The sequence below is a fragment of the Mus musculus genome, chromosome 19 (assembly GCF_000001635.26).
Source record: "Mus musculus strain C57BL/6J chromosome 19, GRCm38.p6 C57BL/6J".
NCBI lineage: Eukaryota > Metazoa > Chordata > Mammalia > Rodentia > Muridae > Mus > Mus musculus.
In genome coordinates, this window is record NC_000085.6 from 47591607 (window position 1) to 47609733 (window position 18127).

At 40.5% G+C, this 18127-nt stretch overlaps 1 protein-coding gene and 1 long non-coding RNA gene across 4 annotated transcripts in view; one reads left to right on the forward strand and one right to left on the reverse strand.

Moving 5' to 3' along the window:
* Positions 1-18127, forward strand: part of Slk (STE20-like kinase) — a 65228-nt gene that overhangs the window by 11588 nt on the left and 35513 nt on the right. For 2 of the 3 annotated variants that reach the window (NM_009289.3, NM_001164639.1), the window contains exon 2: positions 17299-17463. In NM_009289.3, coding sequence (NP_033315.2) covers positions 17299-17463 — 165 coding nt within the window. Of the gene's footprint in view, positions 1-11229; positions 11402-17298; positions 17464-18127 lie in introns of those variants that run through there. The other variant, XM_006526827.4, reaches the window with a different exon arrangement.
* Positions 14293-15620, reverse strand: Gm16068. Its single transcript, XR_386772.1, has 2 exons — positions 15556-15620; positions 14293-14939 (listed from the first exon to the last, which is right to left on the reverse strand). It is a non-coding gene; the product is annotated as a predicted gene 16068 (long non-coding RNA).

Consider the following 18127-nt stretch of genomic DNA (forward strand, 5'->3'; position numbering starts at 1 on the left):
ATTCAGGGATCAAAAAGGCATGGAAAAATGTGAACGTCATGTCGAGCTGGTATTGGCTTCTGGAACACTGAAAGGATCTCCCATCTCGGCTCCATCGTTTGTGCTTGTGGGATCATCCACCACATCCACAGGGGCAACTGGATCAGGACGCTCATTCTTGCAGCGTCTCACCAATCTCTCCGGCACCCAAAGAGGTTCCGTCTGGTCCTGTGGAAACACACAAACAGACCCTCTCACCCACGTCAACACCGGATCTGGTCAATCCCCAGGGGGGATGGACACAGTACCTCGTGGTGATGAGACCATAACCTCAATCACCTGTGTGTCCATCTGGGGAGTCAATACGAGAGTCAAGTTTTCACTAGTTTCCCCTCTGATAGGCAATGATTTCTGCGCCCTTATGGCAATCTGATTCACCTGCTCAAACACCTGCACTGGATATCCTGTTTGTTGTTGTGCAAAGCGACCTTGACCAAGCAGCATATCTCTATCCCATGCAAATTCAGCTTGATCAGTGAAAATAGGACATCCCAGCAAGGAGAATCTATCCTCTTTCCAGACCTCCGGACAGAAGGTCTGCCCATAGATGGCTGACGAGGAGGCATAGGGAGGGGGAGCAAAAGCTAATTCGCCTTCCTCCTCTGCCTCAGCTCTTTTATTTTGTCCTTTATGTCCACCTGATAACACTGTGTCTCCTTTCTTTTTCCTTTTTCTTTTTAAGCCCTTCTCCTCTTCCGACATACTTTCTTGTTGCTCTGTAAGGATTTTCTGACCTGTCTTGACTGCCTCTACACACAGTTTCAAACAGTAACAGAGTCCATATATCAGAACAAACAAGACCAAAACTATCAGACCTACCCACAAAGGGTCAATGGGAGAAAAAAGCATAACTACACAGCGAGGATCTATTGATCACTACACTGAGGTTATCATAGTTCCTTAACTTGTCCCCAAACCGGGAACCTTAACTTGTCCCAAAGCCGGGAACCTTTCGTTACCTTGTGCCTGCTTCCTGGCAACTTTATGCTTGCCTCTATTTTATCCGAGGTCCTTCCCAAACTCCTGGGTTACTTTGTGCCTACTTCTTGGCAACTTTATGCTCACCTCTATTTTATCCGAGGTCCTTCCCAAACTCCTGGGGTCCCAAGTTTCACTCACTGTGAACTTACCCTGCCAGCAACCACTGACTGCTGAAAGTTCTGAACTCGGTGGGGGAGTCGGTTCCCCGTACGGGCCACCAATTGTCGCGTCTGCTCTCGACCAGCAAGAATGACGCGACCACCAGTCCTTCTAACAGCAGTTTATTCAGTCTTCATCTTTCTTCTTTCTCTTCATCAGTACCGTTCCCCAGCTGAAGAGTTCTGAATCCACGCCGGATCCTTCTCAACAGTCTGTTTTACGGGAACACTTTATTAACCGCTTCTTCCCCGTTATGCAGTTCTGAATCCTCCCTGTAGCAGGGGGTCTTCGCTCTTGCCTGAAGATGTTTCTTTTCCCGGGTTTCAGCACCAACTTCTCGCCAGTCACGAGGCTTCAGCTAATCAGGGCATCAGGGGCAAATCTCCACCAAATTGGATTCACCTGTATCCTGGTACACCTGCGCAGCACTCAAGATGTTTGTGTCTTATATGAGGAAGTCAGGTGCAAGTCATATGACTTAGCTGCAGTCCCTGGCGCCTTTGGGACTGCCGCCACACCCGCTCCCCACAAAAATATTGTAGAATGGCTGTACAAATTATTCACATTTTTAAGATTTTTTTTTTTTCTTTGAGACAGGCTCTTGTGAAGTAATGCAGACTGGTCTTGAGCTTGGAGCCCATGTGTTTTAGCCTCCTAAATTCTGTGGTTATAGTTATGTGCTATAATGCCCAGCTTTTTTTCTAATTTTTTTCAGTGTGGTAAGATATATATATATATATCTATATATATATATATCTATATATATATCTATATATATATCTATATATAGATATATATACACACACACACACACACACATATATAATATTTATCATCTTTACCCCTCTAGTTTTCAGTATTGGACCTGAATATTTCTTTGTGTGTGTGGGGTGGTGGATGGACTTTGAAACAGGATCTTGCTCCATAGCCCAGTCTGGCATGGCTCTAACTGTGTCTAACACGATGTTCTTGACCCCTCAGTTCTCCTTGCTTACCCTTCCTAATGCTGGGATTACCGGCACGCATGACTATGCCTGGCACACCTTGATTGTTCTTTGTATGTACTGTTAAGTGGGCTTAAGTATGACAAAAATGTTCACCACCACTCCTACCTGGCTACATAACTCTTCAATCTGTAAAACCAGAACTCTTCCCATTGTGGTGGCACATGCCTTTAATCCCAGCACTTGGGAGGCAGAGGCAGAGGCAGAGGCAGACGGATTTCTGAGTTTGAGGCCAGCCTGGTCTACAGAGTGAGTTCCAGGACAGCCAGGGCTATACAGAGAAACCCTGTCTCAAAAAAGCCAAAACAAAACAAAAAACCAAAAACAAAAAGACAATAACGTCTATTCTTTCTCCAACCCTTGGCAGCCATTATTTCACTTTATGATTTTGATTGTTTTAATTATACCATATAGTATCTATCATTTTGTGATTGGCATCTTTCAGTTGTCTTGTTTTTAGCTTCAGCCATTTCTAGCTCATCAGAATTTCTATTTTTTTTCCCAAGCAGTGATGTACATGCCTTTAATCTAAGTACTAGGGAGGAAGAGGCAGACAGATCTCTGAATTCAAAACTTGCCTGACCTACCAATTGATAATTCCAGGACAGCTAAGGCTACACAGAGAAATACTATTTTGAAAACAAACAAAAAACAAAACTCCCAAACCACCCAACCAAAAAAACCAAAAAAATGCAAATGTAACAACAACAAAAAGAAATAAATTTCCACTTTTTAAAGATCTAAATAGTACTCCTCTGCATATATTCATATATTTTACTTAGCCATTCCTTTGTGGATGGGATTTTGGGTCATTTCTACATTTTAGCTATTTTAAGTACAATTCAAGTGTAGCAAAGTTACAGTTACAAAGTAGCAAAAAAAAAAAAAAAAAAGAATTTTATGGTGGGGGTGGAGATACCATGAAGGACTGTATTAACAGATCGAGGCATTAGGAAGGCTGTGAACCTCTGGTCTAGACTGTCTGTCCTGCAAGCCCCTGGGATCTCTGTGTTTGCCTCCCCACTACTGTGTTTATACCGGTACTGGGGGCCTGAAGTCAGGGTCTGGTGTTTGCATGGCGAGCACTTTACTGACTGAACCATTCCCTGCTTCTCCTTCGCTCAGCTTGAATTACATTTTTATTTTAAACAATTTATTTTAATCATGTTTGTGGGTATGTGCACAAAAGTACAGACGTCAGTGGTGTTGAGTCACTTCAACTGTGGGGACTGAACTTGTGTCCTTTGTAAGAACAATATGTGATCTAACTGCTGAGCAGGTGGTGTCACAGCCAAGGAGTCATTCTCAAATATTAAGCATTTCACCTCATGTACTCTTAAATTTGATTTATTCTGTATGTGTGTGTGCGTGTGCTATGAGACACACGTGGAGGTCGGGAATAGTCTTTTTCTACTTTGTTTGCCCAAGGGATCAGACTCAGGTAATTAGTCTTGGCAGCAGGTGCCTTTATAAGCTGAACCATCTCCTGGGCCCCCTTAATGTATTCTCAGAGTTTTATAGTTTTAGGTGTTACATTTAGATTTTCTAAAGGTTTGAATTTTTGTATGTGATACTGGATAAGGTACTAACCTAATTCTTTGCACATGGATACTAATTTTCCCAGCATGATTTATAGAAACAACTGTCTGTCCTGTTCCCATCTTTAACACCCTGTTGAAGATCATGGCCACACGTGCCGGGCTTTTCTCTGAGACTCCATTAAGCTGTCTGTCTTCATACCCATGCTTATTTTGATTACTGTAGCTTTATAGTAAGTTTTGAAATAAGGAATTATGAGTCTTTGAGGTTTGTTCTTTTATAAGATTGTTTTGGCTATTTAGGGTTATTTGAAATCCTATTTTTTAGGATGGCCTTTTTTATTTCTGGAAAAACCTTGAGATTTTGAAAGAGTTTACACTGAATGTATATCAATCTGTTGGCAATGTTAACATTATTGTCTCTAATCTGTGAGTATACAGCATGTTTCCATTTTTTAAATGTCTTTTTCAGTAGTGTTTTGTTGTTTTCAAGAAGACAGCTTTTCAGTCTTGATTAGTTTTGAAATGTTTCATTTTTTTACAGTGCAGTTGTGAATGCAACTAAGAGTCTTAAATGTTGAAAGGATTTATTTTTCTTAAATTAATTCTAGATGGTAGAATACCTTTGTCTTATTTTTAAAATATATATCTTGAAACCCTCTGTTATCTCAGTTTTCCATATTTTACCTCTCAGTGTTGCTCTTAGCATGTTCAGGCCACTCAGAGGCAGCAATCTGTGAAGTAAGTGGGACAGTGATGTAATCTGAGAGTTGTCGACATTTTAAGTGTCCTTATGCTCTGGGCAGTTGGGGTCTTACCACTTGTTGGTGGGTAGAAATTACACCCCTTGCCTTTGATCCCCTCAGAATCAGAAACGGCCAAATTAACAGAATCAATATTAGATCATGTATTAGTCAGGGTTCTCTAGAGTCACAGAACTTATGGATAATTTCTAAATAGTAAAGGAATTTATTGATGACTTACAGTCGGCAGCCCAATTCCCAACAATGGTTCAGTCGCAGCTGTGAATGGAAGTCCAAGGATCTAGCAGTTACTCAGTCTCACGCAGCAAGCAGGCGAAGGAGCAAGAGCAAGAGCTAGACTCCCTTCTTCCAATGTCCTTATATTGTCTCCAGCAAAAGGTGTAGCCCAGATTAAAGGTGTGTTCCACCACACCTTTAATCCAGATGAAAGGCATAGCCCAGATTAAAGGTGTGTTCCTTAACTCGGAGATTCAATCTTCTGGAATCCATAGCCACTATGGCTCAAGATCTTCAAACCAAGATCCAGATAAGGATCTCCAAGCCTCCAGATAAGGGTCACTGGTGAGCCTTCCAATTCCGGATTGTAGTTCATTCCAAATATTGTCAAGTTGACAACCAGGAATAGCCACTACAATCCACCCCTTGTCAACTTGACACAAATAATATCTCATGTTCACATGAAACAATAACAAGGTTGTAAATACGCCTAACATGATATAACTATCCCTCGTACAATCGCAAACGCATTAGTAAATTTACAATGGGCATTCATATTACTTTATAATCCTCGTTTCTGCAACTGGTTACGTGGCCTTAATTGGTATTTATAACTACCTTCCTCTACTACCCATTCTGTATTTCCTTCACCTTCAGCCAGCACCTCAGCAGGTCTTGGCTCTTTTCCTGGAGGATTGACCCATACCTTCATTCCTGATGGGTCTGCGTCCTTTGTCATCCTGCTTGGATTAGGCTGTTGTAGTTTCCCATTGACTTTAATCACAGGACATGGTAGTACTAAGAGACGCCCTAAGGGATCTCCTGCACTCCAGACATAATCTTGCTTACCACCATTGTGAAGAGGTAATCCAATTTCCCCATGGTAATCTGGATCTATCACCCCTCCTAACACTGTTATTCCTTTTTTAGCCTGTTGGTTTAAGGGCATTAGAAGCCCAAAATGACCAGGGGGAAGTCTGAGCTTCCAGTTCAATGAAATGTTTGTTGTAGCTCCTGGTAGGAGCACTCCCCTCTCTGGAGCCAAAACTTCTAAGCCAGCAGAACCTAGAGTTATGGGGACAGGAAGCAAAAATTTTCCTAGAGGGTCACTAGGAGTGATAGTAAGTGGAACTATTCCGTTTTCCACCCCTTGATTCCTGGACCCATGAATCCTGGCTATGGGTGAAACTGTACCATATATCGAGCGCTGATTCAAAGCATATACTGCCTTCTGAAGAACTCTGCCCCAGCCTTCCAAGCTGTTACCACCTAATTGGCGCTGTAACTGCGTCTTCAAAAGGCCATTCCATCTTTCTATCAGCCCAGCTGCTTCAGGATGATGGGGAATGTGGTAAGACCAGTGAATTCCATGATCGTGAGCCCACTGTCGTACTTCTCTGGCTGTGAAATGAGTTCCTTGGTCAGAAGCAATACTGTGTGGAATACCATGACGATAGATGAGGCATTCTGTCAGTCCGTGAATGGTGGTTTTAGCAGAGGCATTACGTGCAGGAAAGGCAAATCCATAACCAGAATAAGTATCTACTCCAGTAAGAACAAAACGCTGTCCTTTCCACGAAGGAAGTGGTCCAATGTAGTCAACCTGCCACCAGGTTGCTGGCTGGTCACCTCGAGGAATGGTGCCATATCTGGGGCTCAGTGTTGGTTTCTGCTGTTGGCAGATCTGGCAATCAGCAGCAGCTGTAGCCAGGTCAGCCTTGGTGAGTGGAAGCCCATGTTGCTGAGCCCAAGCATAACCTCCATCTCGACCACCATGGCCACTTTGTTCATGTGCCCATTGAGCAATGACAGGGATGGCTGGGGAGAGAGGCTGATTGTCCACAGAACGGGTCATCTTATCCACTTGATTATTGAACTCCTCCTCAGCTGAAGTCACCTTTTGGTGAGCATTTACATGGGACACAAATATCTTCACATCCTTTGCCCATTTGGAGAGATCTATCCACATACTTCTTCCCCAGATGTCTTTCTCACCAATTTTCCAATTGTGATCTTTCCAAGTCCCTGACCATCCAGCCAATCCATTGGCTACAGCCCATGAGTCAGTGTATAATCGTACATCTGGCCATTTCTTCTTGCAAACAAACTGTAATACCATGTGTACTGCCCGAAGTTCTGCCCACTGTGAAGATTTCCCTTCACCTGTGTCTTTCAAGGTTGTCCCAGAAAGGGGTTGTAATGCTGCAGCTGTCCACTTCTGGGTGGTGCCTGCATAACGTGCAGAGCCATCAGTAAACCAGGCTCTAGTCTTCTCCTCTTCGGTCAGTTGATCATAGGGAACACCCCATGAGGCTATAGGTGCATGCTTGGCAGCAGATGGCATTGTAACAGGAATAGAAACCATAGGCATTTGAGCAACTTCTTCATGTAACTTGCTTGTGCCTTCAGGACCTGCTCTGGCCCGATCACGTATATACCACTTCCATTTGATAATAGACTGCTGCTGTGCGCGTCCCACTTTATGACTTGCAGGGTCTGATAGTACCCAGTTCATGATGGGTAGTTCAGGTCGCATAGTAACTTGGTGTCCTATTGTCAAACGTTCAGTTTCCACTAAGGCCCAATAGCAGGCCAAGAGCTGTTTTTCAAAGGGAGAATAGTTGTCTGCCGATGATGGTAGAGCTTTGCTCCAAAATCCCAAAGGTCTTTTCTGTGATTCACCTACAGGAGCCTGCCAGAGGCTCCAAACAGCATCTCTATCAGCCACAGACACCTCAAGTACCATCGGGTCTGCTGGGTCATATGGTCCAAGTGGTAGAGCAGCCTGCACAGCAGCCTGGACCTGTTGAAGGGCCTTCTCCTGTTCCAGGCCCCACACAAAGCTAGCAGCTTTCCGAGTCACTTGGTAAATAGGCCTAAGTAACACACCCAAGTGAGGGATGTGTTGTCTCCAGAATCCAAATAGACCCACTAAACGTTGTGCTTCTTTCTTGGTTGTAGGAGGGGCCAGGTGCAATAACTTATCTTTCACCTTAGAAGGAATATCTCTGCATGCCCCACACCACTGGACTCCTAAGAATTTCACTGAGGTAGATGGTCCTTGAATTTTGGTTGGATTTATTTCCCATCCTCTGATACGCATATGTGTTACCAATGAGTCCAAAGTGGTTGCTACTTCCTGCTCACTTGGTCCAATCAGCATAATGTCATCAATATAGTGCACCAATGTGATATTTTGTGGAAGATCCAAACGATCAAGATCCCTTCTTACTAAATTATGACACAGGGCAGGAGAGTTAATATATCCTTGAGGCAAAACTGTGAAGGTATACTGTTGGCCTTGCCAACTGAAAGCAAATTGCTTCTGGTGGTCCTTATGGACAGGTACTGAGAAGAAGGCGTTTGCCAGATCAATAGCCGCATACCAGGTGCCAGGAGATGTGTTAATTTGCTCAAGTAACGAAACTACATCTGGTACAGCAGCTGCAATTGGAGTTACCACCTGATTTAGTTTTCGATAATCAACTGTCATTCTCCATGATCCATCTGTTTTCTGCACTGGCCAGATAGGAGAGTTAAACGGAGATGTGGTGGGAACCACCACCCCTGCATCTTTCAAGTCCTTGATAGTGGCAGTAATTTCTGCAATGCCTCCAGGAATACGATACTGTTTTTGATTCACTATTTTCTTTGGCAGAGGCAACTCTAAAGGCTTCCATTTGGCCTTTCCAACCATAATAGCCCTCACTCTACAGTTCAGGGAACCAATATGAGAATTCTGCCAATTTCTGAGTATATCTATCCCAATTATACATTCTGGAACTGGGGAAATCACCACAGGATGTGTCCGGGGACCTACTGGACCTACTGTGAGTCGGACATCAGTCAAAACTCCATTAATCACCTGCCCTCCATAAGCCCCTACTTTAACTGGAGGGCCACAATGTTTCTTGGGATCCCCTGGGATCAGTGTCAACTCAGAACCAGTATCCAGCAGACCCCGAAAAGTCTGATTATTTCCTTTTCCCCAGTGTACAGTTACCCTTGTAAAAGGCCGTAGGTCCCTCTGGGGAAGAACTGGAGAAAGGGTAACAGCAAAACCTTTGAGTGTCTTATCAAGATCCTTCCTCAGAGGAACCTGGCCACCCCTTCATTCAAGGGGTTCCGGATCTGCAAACTGTCTCAAGTCTGGAAATTGATTCACTGGCCGAGATTGCTGTTTACCACGATCTAATGTAGCCTTTCTTTCATTTGTTTGAGAATTTTTCTGCTTATACAGATCAAACAAATATGCAGTAGGCTTCCTATGTATTTCATTCCTGGAAACACCATGATTGATTAGCCAGTACCAAAGGTCCAAGCGAGTCATGCCATTATAAATTTCACCTCTCCTGTGCTGACCATTACTGGGTATGTTATTATAAACATTCTTTTGTCTACGCTGTCCATTATAATAACTAGGATCACCTTGTCTCCGGCGATTCAATGCTGCCACCTGGCCCTTGTTACCTCGGGATCCAACTAAACCCAGTGAATTTAATTCATCTAATTGAGCAGAAGCATCTCCAATGCTAAGATCTGGCACAAGGAAAAGGGAAAGAACAAAACCCTTCAAATGTGCTGGTGCCCCTCTCACCAATTTGCGTCTTATAGAGCTGGTGAAAGGCATATCTTCTGGACCTTCCCATTGTGGACAATTATGCTTTACACAATATATCCACTCTAGCATTGCAATTTCCCTAAGTCTTAAAATCCCTTCATCAACACTAAGCCACGGAATATCAGGCATCTCCAAGTCATTTCCAGTAGGCCATCTTTTGATAAACACCTCAGCCAACCATTCAAACAAACTTTTGACACCTTTTTTAACTATGCGAGCTTCCGTATTAAACCTAGAATCTCTACTCAGAGGACCCATGTCAATAAACTCAGCCTGCTCTAGTTTTATGTTCCTTCCACCCTTATCCCACACCCTTAAAATCCATTCCCACACATATTCACCAGGTTTCTGCTTGAATGAATTAGCAAACTCATTAAGCTCCTTAGTAGTGTAGCGAATTTCCTCATGGACTATACTTTCTACCTCCCCTCTAGGAGCCTGTTTTGCTTTGAGTCTGGTTACAGGTCTAGAAGAAACTATTGGTGGGCCGTGAGCAGACTCTGCAAAATTAATTTCCTCATGTGGGGAAGGCATTATTTCAAGAGGTGGGGCTGAGGGTACTACTTCCTCAGGTGGGGCAAACCCTTGAGAATCTGAGGATTCAAAATTCTCAGCTTCAACATGGTCTTCCCACACATCCCCGTCCCATGTTGTAGGATCCCATTCTTTGCCAATTAGAGCCCTTACTTTAACTGTCGACACACTCTGAGGCTGAGACTTGAATTTTCTCTGTAGTTCAGCCAACCTTACAATGAGAGTTTCTGTTTGATTTTCTGCAACTTGAGCTCTATTGCTACAAGAGAGAAGATTCTCCTCAAGGACACACTTAGCAACTTTTAGATCGTTTACTTGTGTCTGGAGCCTTTCGATTTTATCACACAACTCCTTCCTTTCATTCATCATTTTTTCCACAGATACTAAGAGCAGCCAGCCAGTAAAATCATTTTTCGATTTTTTCCCCATCTTGTAGAAAGCTTTGTGCACTGAATCACCTAATTCATTAAGAAAATCAAGGGCATTAGCTTCTTTAAGTTCAGAATATAGTTTCAACCATGGGTCTTCAAAATTCTCTGAGCTCCCAGGAGGGAGAGAATCTGGAGAGGTTTCAATATTTGAAAGTGCTGGTGGATCAACAAGCCAATTCCAGTATTTTAAAAGATTCATCCTTGTACTTCTGTTACTCTAGAACCACTCCTGGTACCAACTTCTGTATTAGTCAGGGTTCTCTAGAGTCACAGAACTTATGGATAATTTCTAAATAGTAAAGGAATTTATTGATGACTTACAGTCGGCAGCCCAATTCCCAACAATGGTTCAGTCGCAGCTGTGAATGGAAGTCCAAGGATCTAGCAGTTACTCAGTCTCACGCAGCAAGCAGGCGAAGGAGCAAGAGCAAGAGCTAGACTCCCTTCTTCCAATGTCCTTATATTGTCTCCAGCAAAAGGTGTAGCCCAGATTAAAGGTGTGTTCCACCACACCTTTAATCCAGATGAAAGGCATAGCCCAGATTAAAGGTGTGTTCCTTAACTCGGAGATTCAATCTTCTGGAATCCATAGCCACTATGGCTCAAGATCTTCAAACCAAGATCCAGATAAGGATCTCCAAGCCTCCAGATAAGGGTCACTGGTGAGCCTTCCAATTCCGGATTGTAGTTCATTCCAAATATTGTCAAGTTGACAACCAGGAATAGCCACTACAGATCAGTATTAGGGATTGGATTTCATCTTTGTCTTTCAATTTTTTAAATTTTTAAATTTTTTTTTTGTACAATTTATTTGATATTTATCCTGCATGGGGTTTAATTGTGAGGCTGGAATCAACTTGATTTTCTTTGTAGAGCATTTACATTTCTTTCTGTCTCTCTTTTTAGGTGTTTTAATTTCCTGCTGAGATTCTTATTAAAATTTGCTTGTTATAAAATATTATGTAGTCTCAGAAAATGTGGAGCTATGGAAATAAAAGAAGATTTAAAAATTCCTCACCACCCAAGAAGTGTAACCACTGTTAAAAAAGTAGTGCATGAGAGTCTAGTTTTTACTCTCCTTCATTTAAACATAAAGCCAGTATAGAGAACTCAGGTAAATTTTGTTTCCCCTCAGCTCTCTATTTATGTAAAGTAGCCATACTATATTGTTAAGTTTTGCACATATAAATATAATGACTTTGAATGTCCATGGCTGATCCTTGAAAGCTTTTATCAAGAAAAGTTATATTTTAAATTAATTTTTACTACTTGTTATCCTATTCTTGTTATTAATATTTGTTTAATTATTTCATGAAGTCTTTATGTGGGGCTGATAGAGCATGTATTTAGCATCAAACAAGACAAGATAAAACTAACTAAAAATACCTTAAGTTTCAGATTAGGAGTTTTCATACATTTGGTTATTGTGAGGTGACTTTTTAGGGTCATGGTATTAACTGTGCGTGTTTCAGCTTGGGTGTTCTAGAGTTCTTTGGAACCAGATTCCAATGAGTGATTATTTTCAGGCAAAAAAGTAATAAGCCTTTTTTTGTATTTTGTTTGTTTTTTTTTCTTTTTGTGCCAGGAATTGGAATTAGGGCCTCTCAGATGCTAATAAGCATGCCAGTGTGTAGAACTATACTTCCAGCTTTTTGATACACTAATGTAACTTTTGTTTGTTATATTAAGCAGAAAGATACCAATGTTGGTTTAACATTATATCTAGGGCAGTGAGATATAAGAATTTGTTACAGTAAGGAATTTTAGAGATTACCTAATGTTAGTTACTTTTTTTCCTTTGCTCCATTCTGTTCACTAGGGCTAATACTGCACTGTGCTCAACTCTGTCAGGTCTGATTGCTTTGGTCTGTTCTTCCTACAGTGTTAGAGTAAACTGGAAGGAGAAGGGCTAATGTCTGGGTGATTTTGTATGCCTCAGAGGATTGTATTTTTTAATTACTGACTCAACTGTAGTACTTTTCAAAGGGATAAACTGACTGCCGTGTTTTACTAGTGGTGATAAACTTCTCTATCTCTATGTCTTTTTTTTTTTTTTCAATAACTGAAAAGTAGCAAAGTGGGAGCTGTTTTTGTCAATGCCATTTTAGAATTGCTGTTGACCAGGTCTCAGTCATCATGTAGCCATTCCTGCATCGTTAACTCACATGTGTCCTTAGTGTTATAACAACTCCTCAGGATTTCAGCGTCTAAACTATGGTAAGTTCCTTAGGAAGAGGCAAAATGAGTACTACTTAAAATTTCTCTTCTGTGGAAAGTTCAAGAGAGAGCATCAGCAGTATTACCTACAAAATGGGAGTCATTATCTCCCAAGAAGATCTTGGAGAGGAGTGCTCATTTAACAAATGCTGAGCCTCAGTGTGGTGTTCTCAGCACTCCACGGTGGGAAGCAGGAGGAACCCTAGGTTAAGGCTAGCCTACACACTGCCACAGGATCCCATCACAAAGCCAGTCACCCAGCCAGCCAGTCCTCCAACTGACCAAAGTGTCTCATTGCTAAAGCATCTAATGATCAGAGGATGATAGTATATGGGAAAACAGAAATATCTGATAATGGTTAAGTAAATGTTATCCACAGGAATCAAATTTAAAGTTTCATATATTCATAGGGATAATAGATATAAAATAGTAATTTAGATGGATTGGAAAAATTTAGTTAGTTCTTTTCCTTTGGTCTTGAAAATAATATATTTTTAATAGGGTATAGTTTGGGTTGATACAATGTAGCTCATGCTGGTCTCCAACTTGGAAGAATCCTCCTGCCTCAGCCCCCAAGTGCTGGACCCAACTTTATTTATTTATTTATTTATTTATTTATTTTCCAGTAATAGTGTATCTTAAAAGGAATCCTAGACTTGATAAAATTTGATAGAATAGGATATTCTAGAGTGTCAGAATAGTAAGGAAACATTGTATTTCAACAAGTCGTCCCCCCCCCCCCAGCCAGATGTTATGGCTACCATTTCATTTAAGAAATGTTAATTGGTCAATCTTAGTGGCTGAGTTTCCATTTTGGAACTGTACTCTGTGATTTAAAAGGGTTCTTATTAACGAACATTGTTTTTCTAGCATTGTAAACAGTGCTTTGATAACATTTTTATGTATAAATTATTTATTTTATGGAATTATATTCTTATGATACAATGTGGGACGGGTGGGTGTAAGTATACAATGTTCCCATATTGAAGCTATGCACACCTGTAGACAGATAACAGGCTTGCATGTCGATGATGGAGCAATGAAGATGGTAGATGGACCTGACTTCTGACTTCTGGTATTTTCCACAGTAGTTGAATTTTCTAAACAGACATGCATGTAAAAAGTGGGTTTTGGGGGTTTTTTTTTGTTTGTTTGTTTTTGTTAGTTAGTTTGTTTTTTTGAGATGACATCTCACTATGTAGCTCTGGCTATTCTGGAACTATATGTAGACCAGGCTAGCCTTGAAATCAGAGATGCTCCTGCCTCTTCTTTCAGGGTGCTAGGATTAAGGGCATACACCACCATGGCCAACTTGTAGCGAGTGGGATTTGAACATGCATATATCCGCTCATTTGTTACTTGTTAGTAGTTTTTATACTTAGTTTTAGCTGAAAGGCCAAGAAGTGACTGCTAGTAGTTTTTAAAAAGTGCATTTTATCTTTTTAAAGGTAATAATAGAGTTTTGGTAAAATAATGACACATAATATTAAAACACCTTATAAAAACAACCTAATTCGTATTTTAAGGTATGTTTCCTAACTTTTAAAAAAGTAATCTTGAGGTGGGTGAACCCTTCCACCCCCTTCCCCCAAGATTAGACACTTTCTACAAAGCCTGGTACTCAAGTTTGAATCCTGAGATCTACATGCTAGGAGAGACCTGACTTCCAAAAATTGTCCTTTGCATTCCATATGTATACATAGGTAGTATTCACTGTTATTACACAACAAAATAAATAAGATGTAATTAAAAAGTAAAACAATAACAGCAAACCCAAATCTTGGCTTCTACTACTTATTCAAATCTTTAATTTGTAAACATTGAAAATGAGAAATTATTCAGCTAGAGGGGAGGAAAATGGAAAACAGCAAACGGAGCAAGGAAAAGATAACCAAACAGCTGGAAAGGAAGTACTGAAAACCTAAAGGATTAAGGAGTTGGCACTGAACCTGTACTGACTGGGTCTGAGAGGCAAACTGATCTAAGATGGATTATTAGGAGAAAAGCATGCAAACTTCACAAAGCTTTCCATACATAAGGGAACCAGGACTCAGTGAAATGGTAACATACACATGGTTCGGATTTTAAGTTGATCAGAGCCAATTGTGGAAAGCTACACAATGATGCACAAAGATTACAAAGACAGTTTTGTTTTGTTTTTAAAAACAAGGTCTACCTGTATGGGATTCTCTGGGCTATGGCTTCTATTAAGAATATTCTATTAAGAATAAAATGGGGCTAGAGAGATGGTTATAGTGGTTAAGATTGCTTACTGCTCTTATTAGATGATCCAGGTTCAGTTCCCAGCATCCATACAATGGCTCTTGATCTGTAACTTCAGCTCCAGGGAATCCAGTGTTCTCTTCTGGCTTCCATGGATTCCTACACATGAGCGCATACAAACTCGTACAGGCACACACGTAGAAACAATACATCTTTTAAGAAAAGAAAACAAAGAAAAATATGTTTCCTTTGGTGTACAAAGAAAAGGTATCTTTCTTGCTTTTCTTTTTTTTTTTTTTTCCTAAAGAAACACAGTTTTGTTTTTTTTAATTTATTATTATATGTAAGTACACTGTAGCTGTCTTCAGACACACCAGAAGAGGGAGTCAGATCTTGTTACGGATGGTTGTGAGCCACCATGTGGTTGCTGGGATTTGAACTCTGGACCTTCGGAAGAGCAGTCGGGTGCTCTTACCCACTGAGCCATCTCACCAGCCCCTTTCTTGCTTTTCTTAAAAAATACTGAAAACTCTGTTTTCAGGAATGGGGATGGTGAGAATTTTTTTATGTGTTGTTTTTCAAGGCCTTTAGTTGAGAGTAACCCTTGTGTCAGTGTGGTGTAGTTGGAATATTCTTAGACAATAATGATTAATGTGAAAATGGGCTTGGAAACATCTGGATTTAAATCCTGATTCTGCCTCTTACTAAGCTGTAAGACCGGAGGAAGCCTGTTACCTACTGTCTTAGTTTGGGTTTTTATTTCTGTGAAGGGACACCATGACCATGACAGCTCTTAATAAGAAAAACATTTAACTGGGGCTGGCTTACAGTGCAGAGGTTTAGTCCATTATCGTCATGGCGGGAAGCATGGCAGCATGCAGGCAGATGGGTTGCTGAAAAAGAAGAGAGAGCAACACTAGACCTGGCTTGAGCATCAAAGCCCACCCCTAGTGACACACTTCCTCCAACAAGGCTGCACCTATTCCAACAAGGCCACAATTCTAATAATGCCACTCCCTATGAGTCTGTGGAGGACATTCTCACTCATACCACCACACCTGTTTGTTTATTTTCCTTTGAAGTAGGGGTAATACAATATCATGGTGTTATTTTAAGGATTAAATCATACTACTAATAATGGCTAATACTTTTGAATTCTTAATATATATGTAAGACATTATATTAAATGCCTAATTTATATAATGCATATAATTAGTATGTATTATCTTAGTTCTGAAAAATTGTGAAGTGTAGGTAAAATTCACTGATGAGGAAACTAAAACAGGGATTTAAAGACATTTGCTATAAGCAACATAGCTTAGAAGTGGCAGCTTCAGACTCTGAGCCCCTATGAGCCACTGAGACAGTGGGTGCCATCCTATTCCTTGTAAAGCTTGGAAGCACTTAGCCTTCTGCAAAGCAAGTGGGACTTATTTATTTTTTTGAGGCAGGATCTTGCTTTGTAGCTGGCATGGAATTCTCTGTAGACCAAACTAGCCTCAGGCTAGTGTTGATTCTCCTAGCTCTGTCTCCCAAATGCTAGAATTCGAGGTGAGAACTATTTCATTCAGTCTGCATAGTTAATACTTAATGTTTAAGTTATCTTTTAAAAATAGCGTATAGGAGAATGAGAAACCATAGGCTGGGAGAAACTGTTTGCAGAAAACATGAGCTGAAAGTTTGAAAACTCTAAAACTCAATAATTAGAAACTAAACAAAACAATAAACATGAACAGTTATCTCACCAAAGAGAATATACAGAGAGCAAGTAAGTACCAAGAAGATGTCCCACCATATGTCTGTTGTGAATTATAATTTGAGACTTTTAGAAATCACATGGGCAGCATTGGGATGTGGAGCAGTATCATCAGTAGTAGGGATGCAAAATGACACAGCCACCGTGGAATTCAGTGTGGCAGTTTCCTGTTTCCTTCAAAACTAAGCCCGCTGTATACTCCAGCAGCTATGTTGTTTGCTATTAACTCAGTAAATTGAAAATGTATCTGTATTATCCACATGATACTTCATAATTCCCAAAGTTGGAAACTGTCAGCATATATTATTAGTTAGGTGAAAGGGTAAACAAACTGTGGTACATATAGACAGTGGGAGACTATTCAGCACTAAGAAGAAATGAGCTGTCAAACCATGAAAAGACCTACAGGAACTTTAAATACCTAGAGTTAAATGAAAGCCAATCTGAGAAGTCTGTGATTCCAACTATGTGCCATTCTGGAAAAGGCAAAACCAAGGAGGAGGTGAAAAGATGAGTGAGGTGACTAGCCAGAATGGCTACATTTTGTTAGACGTTTGGTAGTTCTCAGTGTGTAGCACCAAGACTGAACACTAATGTGAGCTGTGCACAGAAATGATAGTGGTGTTAGTGTAGGCTCATTGGCAAATGTCCCAGCCTGGTGCAGACTGAGGTGGGGTGGGGTGGATACAAAGGAACCTCAGCTGCTTCTTGGTGTTGATGAGAATCTAACGTTTTCTTTTCTTTCTTTTTTAAACATTAAAATGTAAATCAAGCATTTAAAGTGTGACAGACATTTCTGATATCTTCGTTTTTAGGCCCAGAATAAAGAGACCAATGTTTTAGCTGCTGCAAAGGTGATTGACACCAAATCTGAAGAAGAGCTTGAAGATTATATGGTTGAGATTGACATATTAGCATCTTGTGATCACCCAAACATCGTCAAGCTTCTAGATGCCTTCTATTACGAGAACAACCTTTGGGTATGTAATTTTCATTCCTGAAAAGAGAAGGCAAAGTGATTTAATGTCCTAAAGAGGTTGTGGAAGCTCATTTTGTGTGTTACCACCCCTTGTATTTAGTTACTTGATTGAGGGTTGATCTGCCAGTGAGAGTCATTAGCAAGTTTCAGTGGATGTTTAGCGTTAGATTTCAGATTATGACATTTTATCATAAGTATTTGACACTGAGTCTAGGTGGGAGCGCTTGGTCAAGGATATTAACATTTCTAAAGTATGTTTGTAATTTCAATTTAAGTATTTTAAATATTTTTGGAGAGTTTTTTATACTTTTTACCATAAAGTTTTATGAATCATACAATACTGTAAGCTATGAGTAATGCTAAATATTAGGCTCAACTTCACCTCTTGATGAAGTAGTTATTAATTACATACATTTTGCTCATTTTTAAGAAAATAGACACAAGTAGACTAAGCAGTAATATCTTAATATTTAATATAATAACAATTTACTTATACCAACCTACTTTTATCAACAGCCTTTTTAAAAACATTTTTAAAATATTGATTTGTGTATGTGGGTGTATAGTCTGCATGAATGTTTGTTCACCATGTGCATGCCTAGTTCCTGTGGTGGTCAGAAGAGGACATCATTTTTCCTGGGACTAGAGTTACAGATAGTAGTGAA